The sequence below is a fragment of the Vulpes vulpes genome, chromosome 4 (genome assembly GCF_048418805.1).
Source record: "Vulpes vulpes isolate BD-2025 chromosome 4, VulVul3, whole genome shotgun sequence".
Classification (NCBI taxonomy): domain Eukaryota; kingdom Metazoa; phylum Chordata; class Mammalia; order Carnivora; family Canidae; genus Vulpes; species Vulpes vulpes.
In genome coordinates this window covers 81,302,851-81,320,121 of record NC_132783.1, presented here as the reverse complement: position 1 = coordinate 81,320,121, position 17,271 = coordinate 81,302,851, and the positions used below count along the sequence as shown (strand labels likewise).

The window sequence follows — 17,271 nt, the reverse complement described above, 5'->3', positions numbered from 1 at the left end:
GTGTCTGTTCTTTGCATTTTTCCTTTGACCTGGTTACAACATCTGCCTGGTTTCCTCATTATAAGCAAGATAAAAATTTTCACATGTTCATTTTATATTTGTATCAGCATCATGATTTTACCTTTTTTTGAAAATCATCTTTTAATAAAAGCTAAAATCTCTAGGTCCCCAAACTCCCCCACCAAAAAAATGGGAACATGAAACATGCAAATAATTACAAAGGGTTCAGGGCATCCTGAAGGCCAGTCATTGGGGCCCATATTCCCCAGGTTAATGTCACCCTCTTTATTTTTTTTAAGATTTTTATTTATTTACTTATGAGAGACAGAGAGAAGGCAGAGACACAGGCAGAGGGAGAAGCAGGCTCCTTGCAGAGAGCTTGATGCGGGACTCGATCCCAGAACCCCGGGATCACGCCCTGAGCCAAAGGCAGATGCTCAACCGCTGAGCCACCCAGGCATCCCAATACCCCCTCTTTAAAATGAATCATAAAGTAGCTGTAATATGACAAAGTATCCTATTATATGTAGAGCAAACCCAAGCCCTCTAGACTAGAATTCAAGATGATTCTAAGAGGGAATATGTTGCCTATAGATGAGAACTATTACCCATTACTTAAAATTCTCCAGGAAGAGCCTTATGACTATAACAAAAAATGAAATTCTGATCCAAGCTACAATAAGGATGAACCTTCAAAACATCATGCTAAGTGAAAAAAGCTAATCACAAAAGACCAGACATCATAGGATTCCACTTATTTGAAGTGTTCTGAATAAGGAAATCTACAGACAAAAGTAGTTTGGGGGTCACCGAGAGCTAGTGGACCGGGAGGACACAAGGAAGGGACTGCTAGGGTTTGGGGTCTCTTCTGAAAATGTTCTAAAACTGTGGTGATGGTTGCACAATTCTGCAAACATAGTAAACACCAATGAGCTGTATGCTTAAAAAAAAAAAAAAAAAAAAAAAAAAAAGGCATTATGACCCAGCAGTTCCATTATGTCTACCAAATGTTTTCTCAACTAAGACCAACCACCCACCAAGATTCATTGGCTTTCTTTAAAGAAAACAAAACCAAAAAACCAAAAACAAACAAACAAACAAAAAAAACCAAAAACCAAAACCCAAAGGCCTTTCTGAAAAAAGTTTCCATATGGGCCAAAACCAGCAGAAACTCTGCAATTCCAGGAACAGAGAGTAAAGCTTTGGACTCCAAATGAAAGCAATCCTAAGTATCTAAAAATAACTTAAGAAATTGTAGAGCAATTATATATAAACTAGACAATGTAGGTCATTATTGTCTAAGGTATACATTTTTAAGAGTCTATAAACAGAATTACTAAGTGCTAAAATGATGAAATTTTTTAAAAACTTCCTTGGCAGCTCACAAACATGCACTCCACTCCAGCCACTACACAGGATATCAGAAAAGGACAGCCAGCTCTGAGTGTTGTTCTGAACTGACACTCATCACTACTCCTGTGGACTCTGAGCATCCTGTTACTGGTGTTCTATAGGCAGCTGTGGTGCCCTCGAAAGTCTGGACTGGTAATCAGAGGCTTCTACTCTAATTTTAGTTCTGTGTGACCTCTGGCACATGAGCCTCTGTGCAGCTGGATTTTGCTCATCTGCAAAAACAGATGCCATTGTTATAATTCAACAAAAAGTTCATAAGGCAAAAAAGAGATACTCCCTTCAATCAACCTACAGGTTTGCTGTGAATATCCAATGCAGTAAGGTAATAACAGATCGACTGCAGATAATAACTACTAAATATTTAATGACCTGAATCTCTGATGATAAACATTTTTCCTTTCCTCTTCAGTAAGCAACGAGGAAAAGTAAGCTTTGTAATACCTCAAGCAAAGTCCCACAGGCAGAGCCTGAAGAGGCTTTAAGTGGTTTGTTGCCCATGCCTACTTGTGTTTTCTTAGAGATGATCGTAATGCTCATCACAAGCTGCTCCTCAGTTTAATGAGACAGATATTAAATCAACTCTCAGCCTTCAACTAGCTAATTCAATCAGAAGGTTGCAAGTGCTCTCTTACCTACAAAGCAGGATTACATTGGTTACCTACTCATGTTTACAGATCATAAGCCTGATTTCAGGCATCTGGATAGACTGCTGTTGACTGCTATAGTTATGACTCTTGGGAAAGCATCTGAAATCATAAGTTTATCAAAAAGGGCTGGGTTGCACACATACCCTTAGGCCGCTGTCTGCCCTGGTTGCAATGCAGCTAGACAAGGAGCAGTCCTCCCACCCCCACCCCCCACAGCATGCTTGTGTTCATCCTCCAGACCTTCCTACTAGGGTCTGAAAAGAGAATTTTCTACTTGCCTCAACTGTCTCAGCACTAGTAAGACTAGAATTCAAGATGATTCTAAGAGGGAATACATCAGTCCTATCTCCCAAAATGCATTTCAAAGGAATACATTTAAATGCTTTCAGAAAAACCTCCAGGAAAAAAGGTCTCCGTAATAAGGAGTCCAAAGTGTAAATATACCACAACAGCTGCATAGGTCTCAAAGAGTTCCAGAGGACTATGGTTTTACCTTTGAATTAACTGCTACAAATGGTGATTTACAAATCTAAATTCTGCCCCTAATAGAGAACCGTGGTTGCTCTCTTTCCCTCAAATGTCTATTAATAGTTAGAGACGTGATAAATAAGGACTCGGTAGGCATTCACTCTCCAGGGAAATCACAGAAAAAAAGGAAGGGCACTCCACACTTTAAAAGTGCCTACCCTACCTTCAGGAAAGAGTTCTCAATGCTATCTCCCACGTCTAGATAACAGAAATACAAGGTTTGCTCCCCAAAAGCTAAAAGCGCAAGTTATGCATTAAGAAAACCCTGTGGGAGTATAAATCGGTACAGCCACTTGGGAAACCTGTCAGACAGTAGGACTCAGGACCTGGCAATGTTATGTTTACCCAAAGGCATGTCCAAGAATGTAGCAGTGTTATTCAAAACGGCCAACAATTAGAAACACAAATGCTCAACAACTATAGAATGAATAAACTGCGGTATTTTATACAGGTAAAACTACACAGCCCCAATTTTTAAAACTACTGCTACATAAGAGCATGGCTGAATGTCACAGATTCGGCAAAAAGGACGCTCGCAAAAGAAAATATACTGTATGTTTCCATTTGTATAAGGTTCAAAAATCAGCAAAACAAATCTGTAGTGAGAAGGATAACCTTTTGTGGGTACCAAATGGGAGGGATAGGAGGAACTTGCCCAGATGCTGGACATTTTTGGTATCTGGGCAACAAGTAGTTTATCCACGTGCAAATATTATCAGCCTATACAATTAAGACTTGTGCCCTTTACTGTTAATGCAAGTTATACCTCAAAAAAGAAAACTCTACTTTTTTTTTAATTCAAAAGTGATTTATCCACTTTATGGGATAATAGGCCACATAAATAATAGTGTGCCAGAAGAACAGACCAGGAGGAAGACTGTTCTGCAGTTTCTCCCTGTGCAACAGGCAAGTCATTCATTCATCAAACATTTACAGGTTGCCCATTTCATGACAAAAAGCTCACATAGGTATGTTAAGTCAAAAAGCACTGAGATTAAAAGTGCAACTTACTAGGTAAGATGTAACAATTTTAAGTCTGTATGCACCTAGCAACAAAATCTCAAAATACGTACAATAAGATCTAATAGAGCTACACAGAAATACATAATTGAGAAAGCGTAGGACTAGAAGAGGCATCCACAAAACAGGAAATCCAAATAGTCAATATACAATGAAAAGGACACTTAACTTCATCAGTAATCAGGGAAATGGATATGGGAATCAATTAGCTCTCACTCTACTGGATAGGCAAAAAAATAAAAAGCCTTGTATATACCAAGTTTGTCAAACTGTGTAGGAACAAGAAGTCTTATACAACACTGTTGCTATGAGTATAAACTGTATCAACTTCTTCTGAAAAGTCTGGCATTATTTAGTGAAGTCACAATGCAGCAATTGTATTCCCAGGAATAAATCCCAGAAAAACTGACTTTTGATCACATGTCATATACAAGAAAGTTCATTACAGTAATGTTCAAAAAAGCCTCGAACTGGAAACCACCCAAGTGTCCATCACCATGGATTGGATAATTGTGTTAGTAATACAGTAAAATATTATGCAACAATGAAAATGAATGAGCTAAAATTCATGAACTACACATAACATGGATGAATCTCACAAATATTGAGCAATATAGCAAACTCACAAAAAATACATAGAAACTGATTTAGAAGAAGCTAAAAAATGAACAAAATTAAACTTAAGGGCATATACATAGATGGTAACACTTTTTTTTAACACAGCAAGAGAGCGTTCCAAAAATCAGAACCGTTACACCTAGAGGGGAGGAAAGGAGATATAATCAGGGTGAGGCACATGAGACTAGGGGTAAATATTCTATTTCTTAACCTGGGGGATAGATGTATGACTGTTTTATTGTTATTCTTAAAAATGTAGGTATGTGCCTTATAATAGCTCTCTATAGGTATTAATGAATTTCATATGAAAACATTATTAATTACAAAGGAGGACAATTCCTTCTCCTTGCTTTTCCTCTTCCTACCAAATAAAACTATGAACCTAACAGCTCAAGCTCAGAGCAGCTATCCCTGGACCAGAAGGGGATGCACCATGTGTGTGGAGCCTAGGAATGGCCATATCAGCCAGGAAGGGTCTACTCTGGGTTTCTCTTACTTTAGAGAAATTCATTTCTACCTTTTAAAAGTCTCTATTACTTTAGTTTTTCTCTTCTTTACAGCCAAACCTAACCCTATTGGATATGTTCGGTGATCTGGACAAATGAAACACTTCCTACAATTAAAGCTGTCCAACAATGGAAAGAACTCCCTGAGAAAGCATTCTGCACCCACCCCTGGCAGAGCACGGTGGAAAGGATTTCCACACAGCAAGGGAAGTTGGGCTGCAGGATTTCTAAAAGCCCTTCAGGCAATTAAGATTCTAAGGCTACTCCTGGAAAAAAGCAGCTCCATCCAGCCTTGCCAAAGCAGTGGCAACACTTTGCCTCTGAATCTATCCTTCTGTTATCAGTGAGAACATTCCTTTTCTAGAACATTCCATGTTCTATCTGTTCTTCAAGATTCTGCTAACAAGCTACCTTTTCCTTTGTGCCTTTCAGAACCAACCTGACCTCAACTTTAGCATGCTGGCTATGCTCCCTTGGCTCCTCCAGATCCTCCACCCAACCTTCTCCACTTCTCTGTGCCTCACAGGCCTGCGTTCTATGAATTAAATCACCCAGGCCCTTACTTATCCTCTGGTTTCCAGTCGGGTTTGGCGGATGAAAGGCTCCAGCATTAGATCAGAGGGTGGGAAAAGAAAGAGTCTGAGCTATGTATTCCCCTTGATTCCCTTCCTGCTAGGCTTCCAGTTAGCAGTGGCAGCATTTCTATAGGTTACTCTCTCCTCCAGCTAAACTTCCAAGGTTCCATAAGCTACTCACTCTTTGCCCCTTCAGGCCTAAGAATGATAATAGCTCTTAGCCCTGAGGTGTCTCACCACCCTTACAGGTCTCTTAACTCTGCCCAGCTTTGTAAATAGTCTTTTATCTTCTCAATCACACTACTGGTGGGTGCCAGGAGATATCTGATAGGTCCAACCAACTCTTCAGCCTGCACTATTCCATCTTCCCAGATGCCTATTTCCCCTCACCCCCTAGCATGGTTTTTCTCTCAGTAATTGTGTTCTGTATGTTTCTATATACAGACTGATTCACTAAAAATCAATTCCCTAAGGAAAATTCTTAATCCCAAAACGATTCCCAGTTCTGCCACCAATGTGTACAAAGTGTATATAACAGTATATTGGGCAAAGCCTAATTAAGAAAGCAAATGTTACTAAAAATTTCCTGACACACAGACTACAAAGCCAAGCCAAATACTGGGATTTGAGGTTTATCTATTTATAACCCCTCCTTCCTTTAGACTGATGGCTAGAGAAATTATTAAACTGGTTATTATCATTTTGTTTTACTAGTAAGACTGGAACAGTGCCAAATATAGTGCTCATCTCACAAGGGCCATTCAAATGGTCAATAAAATTTTAAAGGTCCTACCAGTTCCCATGAATTTTCCCTTCCTTCTAGACAATCTTACAAATAAGACACCAGATTCAAATACTAGAAATGAGCTTTTAGTGTCCATCTTTTGGTTTATTGCTCAAATCCCAGCTGACATTCAGAAAGAAAGCATGCCTGATAAAGATTTGAGGCTCAAAGATAAAGCTCTAAGATCTGGAAAGATTCCATTTTGAACCTAAAAGACAAAACTGAGACAGGCTTACTGTTTCCAAATCAAGAGTGCTGCAGAAATATTGCAAAGGAAAGCACTTCTTAAGCTTCTACTGTGTTACAGAAGATTATGCTGCATACCGTCCAATATATACATTCCAAAGCAGCAGGACTTGATCCATGGGCAAAATAACCCCAAGTAATACTGTAACAGACCCACTAAACTAAAAAAAAAAAAAAAAAAGGCTCATTCTCCCACCCATATGAAAGCAAGGGCTACCCAGATGCTATGACCTATTTTAAGGAATCCTAGACCAGGGTTTCTCAACCCAAGCACTACTGACTTTTAGGCCACATAATTCTTGGTGGTGGAGGGCTGTGTGCATAGTAGGACACTGAGTTGCAGCATTCCTGACCTCTAGCACTCAAGTATGACAACCAAAAATGTCTCCAGACATTACCAAATGTTCCTGGGGAGCAAAATCACAGTTGAGAACCTTGACCCTAGATAAACTATCACTCAAACCCCACCCAGCACTACCATGGAGTGTATGATTCACCAGGTGGGAAAAGAGAAAAGCCACCCAAAGCAGTAGACTTAGCTTTATAAAGTACTCTGCTCTTAAAAGCTGTCTTTGACAACTTGCAAAGTGACACCATTCCCTAGCAAAGTGAATGGTTGCCAAAGTGGAGAGTAACTGCTAAAAAAAAATTTTCAGACTTGAAATCCTTCTGAAAGCATCGCAAGTCTCCAACTAACACTCTTACCTTTTTTATTCTCGAGACACAGGTGGACAGTATTACAGTTCATGACATGAGTGAGCAAATGGAAAAAGCCAGGCAAACCACCCTTATCAAACGAGGGCAAAGCTAAGGGCTGGATGGCACTGAAGACAGAGAGCCCAAGCTCTGTGGTCTGGAATTTGAGGCTTGTTATGTACAGACTCCAGTTCATCTTCATGCATTAGTGTCACAGTACCCTGTCCACACAAGTAGTTTCCAACCCTATCAAACTCAATGACCTCTTTTTAGAACAAATATTTTATATACCCCTTTATCATTCTGAAACAGAACTCAAAGACTACCTCTATGAGCATAATTTTTAAAATTTAAATATGATGCCCTAATTTCTAAGTAAGAGAAAATAAATGAAAAGACCGGAAAATAAAACATATTTTCAGGCAAGACCATACTAGAAAACAAAAGCACCCCCACAGCCGTGCTTCCAAAGTGGCCCCTCAGAGGGCAGAACTATTCCACCCCCTACCCCCACCGCCCCACTCCACACAAACCCTCTCCCATCAGTCACAAAGCTCAGCAACCTCTGTCTCTTAAGGACAATGTGGCCCAGAGACAGCATCACAGAGCAGGTAAGAAGGAGGGATTTGAAGTCAGAACAGTCATAGTAAAAACTCGGCTCCACCACCTCATAGCTGTGGTACCCTCCCTAAGCCTGGTTTTTCACCCACAAAAGGAGGATGCCAGCATATTTTTCAAAGGGTTTTTGTGAAAATTAAATGAACATGTAGCATATCTATTTCTTGCACCTAACATGTGAAATCTGCTCAATGAATGTTAGCTATTAGACTTATATTATTATTCTTGGATCCACCTTGGATTGTGTCCTAGCTTATGCCCATTGTATTCCCCCAGCAGAAAGGATGGATGACAGAATATCCACTCATCAGAGATGCTCTAAAAAGGATTCACATACAACACAAGTAAGAAGTTGCATCATACAGCCGCTAAGATTGCTTCTACTTCTGAGGCTCTACAATACACTGCCTTGCATGGAGATAGTTTTTATTAACTGAAGTCCTTTCTTCCCAGTTAGAGGGCCCAGAATATGTCTCACACTTCATACAAAGTAGCTAAAGAATGCAGATAATTATGGTTTACTGCCCGCCCACCCCGGAGACAACCTGGGCCTGGCCACTAGTTCTTTACCATTTGGCCTCAAAGAGCACAGCACGGGCACAGAAGGGATGACAACTTCTCCAGAAAAGCTCCTCAAGAAATATGTGCAGTATCCTCAGATCCTGAGTATTCTTGAGAGCCAGTCATTATCTGTGAATTAATTCCTTACACCAACAAGCAAATCAACACCCTAAATATTCTAGATCATCAAATGAAGAAATGAAAAGTAATGGTAGTGGCTACAGAAATACTTCAAAACAAAACGGATACCCAAGGTAATATTCTGAATAAAAAAAAGCACTGACTGGTCAGACTGTTCAAGAGAGCCCACAGGCCCAAGAAGTCCCAAGCACATCTCTGGGCATGAAGGTGTAGCCTACTTACACACAAGACGGAAACCTTAACTTACATAAACATACTGATCTGTAAGAGCAAAAACAAATTGCCAATTGTTACAAATCATTCTGCATTGGCCCACTTAGGTGGTTATTTCTGAGTAGTGTAATTATTGGGGGTTGTTTCCTTTTGCTTATGTATAGTTCCCAATTTTTCTAACACATGGTTCCTGAAATAAGAATTTAAAATCACATAAGGCTATTTATCATCTCTACTGACAATCCATGAAATTTGAGGCAAGAGGCTATTTTAAGCGAACTCTTTATCAGGATCTGTGAATAAGCTAAGAATTTACCTAAGTCTCTAAAGTCATCCTTGCTCTCTGCCTCGGAACAGAACTAATCACAACTTAGTTTCCTTCTTTATCCCTCCCACACACCTTATAGGTTTTGCCACCACAGAAAGTCAGCACTGGGTATAAGAAACCCCCAGGTTTTTTTTTTTACTAGGTTGGTTTTTTGGGTTTTGTTTTGTTTTGTTTTTCAGTTTCCCAGTGACCACTACCAGCTCTCTGGGGTAGTGAGATAAAGAGAGGGACAAAAACTGTTCTGAAATCAATGTTTTTGTACAAAGAGACATGAGACTCAGAATCAGCTTATTAAAAACAAAATGCTCTTTTTCAAGATAGCTATTGGAAAGCCATGAGCTCCCTGCAACACTCACAATAAAGAGCCTCTATGGAATCATAAATGCTCCAAGAATAAAACCTCATTTTGGTAAACACTCATTTGGCAATGCTATTCTCCTTGCTCAGATAATAATAATAATAATAATAATAATAATAATAATAATAAACTGCACAAAAAGATCTGGAGAGGAAAAACAGTGTCTTCCAAAGCAGGCGTATTCTTCAGCGTAACCAAAGAACTTAAATTCAAATGAATTTAACTCCACAAGCATTTGCTAAGCACTTACTATACACAGAGCACCATGACAGTTGTTTATTCATCTTTCAACAAATGAGGACATGATGACTGCTTTCTGAGGAATCGTAACTCTAGTCTGGGAGGCAAACACTTATAAACGAATAAATGGCAGCCCCAGGCAAAATTTAATAGAAGTTTTTAAACTGTTCTGGAAGTATGGGAAGGGAAAGACTAAAATCAACTGCAAGAATTCTGTAAAAGGTTCTTCATATCCATTCAATATAAATACACTCATGTATTTAGTACAGTCATTTAGCCATCCCAACCAGTAACCCCGAAATTAAAAGGCAGCAGAAATGCTCAGCGACCAGAAGCAAGCATCAGAAGTGAGATCTACAAGCTCAGATCCTTTGAACTAAAAATAAAACTCAAGAGACGAGCTCCTCATCTTGGGGGGGGGGGGGGTTGTTTGGGAAAGACTCACCAACATCAGAAGGTCCGTACCGGGCATCGTCCTCCCTCGGCCGTGCTCGCGGCGCCTCCCCTCTGCAAAAGGGAACCGGGTTTGTTTACTTCCAAAGCTTTAAACCGTCTCCCGGCCCGCCTGGAGTCCCGGCAGCGGTCTAGAAATGGTTCTCTCCTCCTTTGAGAGCTCCGATTTCACTCCCAGCTAGGGCGCCCCGCCCCCAGCGCCCGAGCCGGCCAATCAGGGCCCTGCTGCACCCTGCTCCCCTCCCACGGCTGACCCGACGAATCCGGACCCAGCCTCCCGCCGAGCGAGCCCCCCAGGTGGACGCCCGGGGAAGCGCCCCGCCCGCCGCCACCTCCGCCCGCAGCCCGGGAGCCCGGCCCCGCAGCGCAGCCCGGCGGAGCATCCGACGCCCTAAGGAGCCCGGCCCCGCAGCGCAGCCCCGCGGAGCATCCGACGCCCCGAGGAGCCCGGCCCCGCAGCGCAGCCCGGCGGAGCATCCGACGCCCCGAGGAGCCCGGCCCCGCAGCGCAGCCCGGCGGAGCATCCGACGCCCCGGGAGCCCGGCCCCGCAGCGCAGCCCGGCGGAGCATCCGACCCCCGAGGAGCCCGGCCCCGCAGCGCAGCCCGGCGGAGCATCCGACGCCCCGAGGAGCCCGGCCCCGCAGCAGCGCAGCCCGGCGGAGCATCCGACGCCCCGAGGAGCCCGGCCCCGCAGCAGCGCAGCCCCGCGGAGCATCCGACGCCCTAAGGAGCCCGGCCCCGCAGCGCAGCCCGGCGGAGCATCCGACGCCCTAAGGAGCCCGGCCCCGCAGCGCAGCCCGGCGGAGCATCCGACGCCCCGAGGAGCCCGGCCCCGCAGCGCAGCCCGGCGGAGCATCCGACGCCCTAAGGAGCCCGGCCCCGCAGCGCAGCCCGGCGGAGCATCCGACGCCCTAAGGAGCCCGGCCCCGCAGCGCAGCCCGGCGGAGCATCCGACGCCCTAAGGAGCCCGGCCCCGCAACGCAGCCCGGCCCCGCATCCGACGCCCCGGGAGCCCGGCCCCGCAGCGCAGCCCGGCGGAGCATCCGACGCCCCGAGGAGCCCGGCCCCGCAGCGCAGCCCCGCGGAGCATCCGACGCCCTAAGGAGCCCGGCCCCGCAGCGCAGCCCGGCGGAGCATCCGACGCCCTAAGGAGCCCGGCCCCGCAACGCAGCCCGGCCCCGCATCCGACGCCCCGGGAGCCCGGCCCCGCAGCGCAGCCCGGCGGAGCATCCGACGCCCCGAGGAGCCCGGCCCCGCAGCGCAGCCCCGCGGAGCATCCGACGCCCTAAGGAGCCCGGCCCCGCAGCGCAGCCCGGCGGAGCATCCGACGCCCCGAGGAGCCCGGCCCCGCAGCGCAGCCCGGCGGAGCATCCGACGCCCCGGGAGCCCGGCCCCGCAGCGCAGCCCGGCGGAGCATCCGACGCCCTAAGGAGCCCGGCCCCGCAGCGCAGCCCGGCGGAGCATCCGACGCCCCGGGAGCCCGGCCCCGCAGCGCAGCCCGGCGGAGCATCCGACGCCCTAAGGAGCCCGGCCCCGCAACGCAGCCCGGCCCCGCATCCGACGCCCCGGGAGCCCGGCCCCGCAGCGCAGCCCGGCGGAGCATCCGACGCCCCGAGGAGCCCGGCCCCGCAGCGCAGCCCGGCGGAGCATCCGACGCCCTAAGGAGCCCGGCCCCGCAGCGCAGCCCCGCGGAGCATCCGACGCCCCGGGAGCCCGGCCCCGCAGCAGCGCAGCCCCGCGGAGCATCCGACGCCCCGGGAGCCCGGCCCCGCAGCAGCGCAGCCCCGCGGAGCATCCGACGCCCCGGGAGCCCGGCCCCGCATCCGACGCCCCGGGAGCCCGGCCCCGCAGCGCAGCCCGGCGGAGCATCCGACGCCCCGAGGAGCCCGGCCCCGCAGCGCAGCCCGGCGGAGCATCCGACGCCCTAAGGAGCCCGGCCCCGCAGCGCAGCCCGGCGGAGCATCCGACGCCCCGGGAGCCCGGCCCCGCAGCGCAGCCCGGCGGAGCATCCGACGCCCTAAGGAGCCCGGCCCCGCAACGCAGCCCGGCCCCGCATCCGACGCCCCGGGAGCCCGGCCCCGCAGCGCAGCCCGGCGGAGCATCCGACGCCCCGAGGAGCCCGGCCCCGCAGCGCAGCCCGGCGGAGCATCCGACGCCCTAAGGAGCCCGGCCCCGCAGCGCAGCCCGGCGGAGCATCCGACGCCCTAAGGAGCCCGGCCCCGCAGCGCAGCCCCGCGGAGCATCCGACGCCCCGGGAGCCCGGCCCCGCAGCAGCGCAGCCCCGCGGAGCATCCGACGCCCCGGGAGCCCGGCCCCGCAGCAGCGCAGCCCCGCGGAGCATCCGACGCCCCGGGAGCCCGGCCCCGCATCCGACGCCCCGGGAGCCCGGCCCCGCAGCGCAGCCCGGCGGAGCATCCGACGCCCCGAGGAGCCCGGCCCCGCAGCGCAGCCGGAAGGAGGACCTGACGCCCCGGGCGGCCCGGGCCCGCCCCATCGCCCCCACCCCGCAGCCCTTCCTCCCTCCGCAGGCATCCGCGGATCCCGGCGGCCCCCGTCCGCTCCCACCGCGCGGAGTGGCCCCGGCGCCCTCCCGCACCGGTCGCGGGCTCCCGCCCCTCCCCCGCGCCGCCCTCCCCTCCCGCGCCCACCCCAGCCGCGCCCCCCGCCGCCCGCCCGCCCCGCTCCCCTGCCCACCCCGGAGCCCTCCGCCCCAGCCCGACCTTCCCCCTTCCGGAGCCGCGGCGGCCCCCGCCACTGCCCGGCCCCGAGTCCGCCGCCCCGCTCCTTCTCCCGCAGCCTCTCCCCGTCGCCGGCCCGGCTCCTCCTCTCCACGAGACCGACTCGCGGGCGGCGGAGCGCGGGCTCCCCCTGCAGCCGCCGCCGCCGAGATTGGAGGTCCCACCGCCCGGGCCCGCCCCGCCCCGCCCCTCCCGGAAATGGCTCCCCGGCCCCGGCGTGCGCGGCCCCGGCGTCGAGCGCGCGCACGCTCCGGCCCGAGGCGAGGCGGGGCGGGGAGGGGGCGGGGCCTTCCCTCCGGGCCCCACCGCGCGTGCGCGCCGCCTGCTGGCCGGGCGGGGGCCGGCACCTGGGCAGCCCTCCTGGGAAGGTGGAACCGCCCCCTCCCTGTCAGGTAGTCCCTAGCTTCTCCTTCAGGTTTGCACTTTATAAAAACCAACTTAGGGTCACATTCGGTCCCTTGGAGTCCTTGAGGGAGTCAGGCTGCGGAGCACCGCACACACTGAGCCAAAGTGGCCGCTCAAGACGGGTCTTCTCTAGAGAGACCTTTGAGATTTTAACAGGTGACTCGAGACTTGCCCCTTCTCCCTTTCCTGGAGATTTCCTCGAGGTCAATAATGCCAAAGAAAATCTACATGAAAACCCCCTAAATGGAATTCACCCTCCCCATCCTCCCCTTCCCCCCTCCAACATGATGAACAGGACCCAGGTGTTGGGCAAAAAAAAATTGTTACCCATATTACTTTATTCTCATGAGCAATGTTGGGAAGCATCTAATATTCGAGGGAAAATGCCCACCAGGACCACAGATGTCACCCTTTATTTCCAGATGAAATAGTTAAACCTCAAATAACGTTTTTCATGACTTGCCCGGGATACTAATTCAGCAGAAGCAAAGTTCCCCGGAGCATAGTTACACGGAACTGATCAGTGATCAGCACACGGTATTCTTTTTTTCAACAGATTTAAAAATGACACCCAGATGGAATCTTGAAATCTTAACAAAAATGACCCTAATGACGGTACCCAGTTCCATCCCCTTGCAAACGTTGTCAGGACACTAACTCAGAGTGTCATCGCTGCCATCATTACCCCCAACCAGTGCTTTCAGGATGAAATCCCTTGTAAGCACAATGGCCCTCCTCTGCACACCCCCTCAGCACTTCCTGACCTCCCAGCCAGGATGGCAAAGACCCTGAAAGAGTCAAGCAGGTTGTGTCTGGGCTTCCCCACCCTCAGCCCCACCCCACTGGCCCCAGACATCTCTGCCACTCAGAGCTCCTGAATCAGGCGCGGACACCCCCAGACCCTGACCCCTCTTGCGCCTATCCCCCAGCAGGCATCCATTCTCAGTGTTGAAGGGTCAGAAGATGTTCTCGGGCTTCCAGCCAATGTCCACTCATCAAGAGTTACTTCAGAATTCCAGGAATGATCTCCTCCACTCTGCTCTTCCCACTTCCACCCCCTCTGCTTTATTTCTTCTTCAGATCCTAGGGTCTGACGTCTCGTTCTTAGCTACCACCTCCCATCCTTTCAAGTTAAATCTCTGTGCCAGCTGATCGCAGGACAGGGTCCATCTCTGATTCTTGCCTACACTTCTGTGGTACAACTTCACTGCTCCTCATGCTCACCAGGCAGTCTGTTCATTTTTCCCAGGTGGACCGACCAATTCAACTATATTGACTAATCCTTATTGCAGTGGACTAAATGTGTGTCCCCCCCTCACCCCCGCCAAATTTGTATGTTGAAGCCCTACCCCCCAGTGTGATGGTAGGGCCTCTGGAAAGTCATTAGGTTTAGATGAGAGCATGAGGACAGAGATCCCATAATAGGATAAGTGTCTTTTTAAGAAAAGGAAGAGACCAGAGCTCGCTTGCTCTCTCTCTCTCTCCACTCACACACAAAGAGGAGGTCATGTGAGCACACCATGAAGTGGCAACAGTTTGCAAGCTGGAAAGAAGAATCTTCCTTAAAACCTGAACCTGCCAGCAGCTTTATCTTGTGTTTTGTTATAACAGCCCAAGCTGACTAAGAAACTTTCTTTGCCAAGAACGACACGAGGTACCTTTACATCCAAAGCTCTCTTTAGGTCCTAACTTGCCCAGATCAGGTGATTCTCATTACCCCCTAACTTATAAATCAGGGCACCAAGGCCCAGAGAAAGTGAAGATCATTCTAAAGACGCACAGAAGATTGAGGTGGAGTTTGAATAGAAAATTAAGGTTTGGGACACCTGGGTGGCTTGGTCAGCTAGACATCTGCCTTCAGCTCAGGTCATGATCCAGGGGTCTTGGGATCCAGCCCCACATCGGGCTCCCTGCTCAGCAGGGAGACTTTTTCTCCCTCTCGTCCGTGCTCATGCTCACTCTTGAGCACACTCTCTCTCTCTCTCTCTCTCAAATGAATAATCTTTTTTAAAAAGTGAAGGCTTCAGATTTTGTAGGGAGAACCTAAAGTATGCTGGTTGATTTATTAAACTCAAAGAATGTTAGAGGTAGAGAAGGCTTCTATTATTTGCCAGCTGAACCCCATAGTATATGCATAAAGAAATTGAGGCCCAGAAAGGAACATGATTCTTGGCAGTTCCTGGCAAAGCCCAGAGGTTGTGTGTGTGTGTGTGTGTGTGTGTGTGTGTGTGTGTGTGTGTGTGTGAGAGAGAGAGAGAGAGAGAGAGAGAGAAAGAGAGATACAGAAAGACAGAGAGACACTTCAGGCCCCCTGCTTCTTGGCCCACTCCCCCCTCCCTAACGACAGAGTAAGATCAGGAATTTACATGAGAAGCATCAAGTAGAAAGTGGACAGTGATAAAAGATGGATGGGGATTCAGGGAGATAATTTCAGCCTTCACAGGGGAATCACATTTTACCAACATGGAACAAAATCCCCATAGCCTCTTGGTCTTAGGAGTCCTATAGCTATATTGGTGGTCCCTTGGGAGAAAGCTAGAGCTGAGAACAAAGGAGCTAGAAATAAAAGAATTATACTGCAGAGGGAAGAGAGATATGAAAAAGCAAGAAGCATTGGCTAAGGAGGGGACATAAGCCAACCTCCTTCCCCTCTCCCCACCTCAGACACTCCCGCAGTAGGGGCTTCAGAAGGAGAGGCTGAGGGCACCTGGGTGGCTCAGTGGTTGAGCATCTGCCTTTGGCTCAGGTCGTGATTCTGGGGTTCAGTGTCGGGCTCCCCATGGGGAGCCTGCTTCTCCCTCTGCCTATGTCTCTGCCTCTCTCTGTGTGTCTCTCATGAATAAATAAATAAAATTAAAAAAAAAAAAAAAGGAGGGGCTGAGCTGGCTGGTGGGAGGTCGAGGTGGGGTTGCCTGGGGCTTCCATACCCAGAGTGTGGCCTCCCCAGGGGCAGCACTGGCATCACCCAGAAGCTTGCTAGAAATGCAGGTTCTTGGAGCCCCACTCCAGATGATGAATCTGAATCTACATTTCCACAAGGTCCCCGGGTGATGTACGTGTGTGATAAAGTTTGAGAAGTGCTTCCCTGGACACCCTGCTTACAGAGAGAACACAGTGTTTTTATTAGGATTATGTGTTTGCTTGGGATGGTTTAGGGAGGTTGATGACTCTTTGGGGAGGTGAAGAAAACTAATGTTCCCCAGGTTGGCCTCTGCTGCCTTCCAGGATAACAAAACACTGGGAAGGACTGGAAATATCTATAGGGAACCGGTGAGGGACTGCAATTTGCGCTGATGACAGAGGGCTTGGGGTGGCAGGGGGCAGGGTGAGAAGGAATATGGTCCGGGATTTTTTTTATCCCTACATGATTTCTTTTACAATTCATGCCAGCAAATCTGGTTCTGCTTAAAATGGCAGCTGTCCATGGCCAAGTCAGCAACACCCCTCCCTCCATCCACGAGCATACACGCCCCACTCTAAAATCAGGAACGTGCTACCCACACCTCCTTTCCTGTCTCTGACCCCTCCCCACCCAACTGAGGACTGTCTGTGGAATCTCACCTCGAGACAGGGCTGTGGGCAGATGTTCTTGCAGCTCTGAGCCCCTCCTGGAATGGAAAGGCCCACAGGAAAGCCCCCTGCAGGAACTCTGTTCATAGAGCCTAAAATGCCTTCCCCACGGAGAGGCAGGAAACCAGCCAACAGCAGCAGGTTGGGATGACGCAACAGGACTGGCCTTGATAAGGCGAGCTAAGGGCCAGCCAGACGTGGGAGCACCTGAGCCAGGGAGCATGTGCCCAGAGATTGCCACCCAGGATAGACAGCAAGGTGCACTGGCTCAGTGAGGTATGTGTCCCAGGTGCCAATTCAGCCAAAAGTCAGAGTGGCCGAACTCTGAGAAACAAGGGTCATTTCCTAAGGAAGCCCACTTTTTCCTGAGGAAGCCACCCATTGCAGGCCAGACAGCACAATCACTGCTAGCAAAGCATCAAAACCAGAGTGACTGCTTAGCAGAAGCCAAATAAATACACACTTCCTTGCAGAAGGAAACCAGCTGCGGCCTGTGGTGACCAGAACAACTTTGAAGGCAGACAGACCCACTGGCCTCTACTCAGAGGTCACTGCATGGCTCTGGACAAGTCAGCCTGATGGCCTGAGCCTGGGCTTCCTTGGTTATAAAAC

At 49.4% G+C, this 17,271-nt stretch overlaps 1 protein-coding gene across 2 annotated transcripts in view; it reads right to left on the bottom strand.

Annotated features, from left to right (window-relative positions):
- SGPL1 (sphingosine-1-phosphate lyase 1) overlaps positions 1–16,763 on the bottom strand; it is a 57,201-nt gene extending 40,438 nt beyond the window's left edge. The window contains exons 1-2 of one of the 2 annotated variants that reach the window (XM_072756233.1): positions 16,651–16,763; positions 9,938–9,999 (exon numbers count right to left, since the gene is read on the bottom strand). In XM_072756233.1, coding sequence (XP_072612334.1) covers positions 9,938–9,964 — 27 coding nt within the window. In that variant the 5' untranslated portion in view covers positions 9,965–9,999; positions 16,651–16,763. Of the gene's footprint in view, positions 1–9,937; positions 10,000–12,666; positions 12,797–16,650 lie in introns of those variants that run through there. The other variant, XM_072756232.1, reaches the window with a different exon arrangement.
- Between the last annotated feature and the right edge of the window lie 508 nt (positions 16,764–17,271).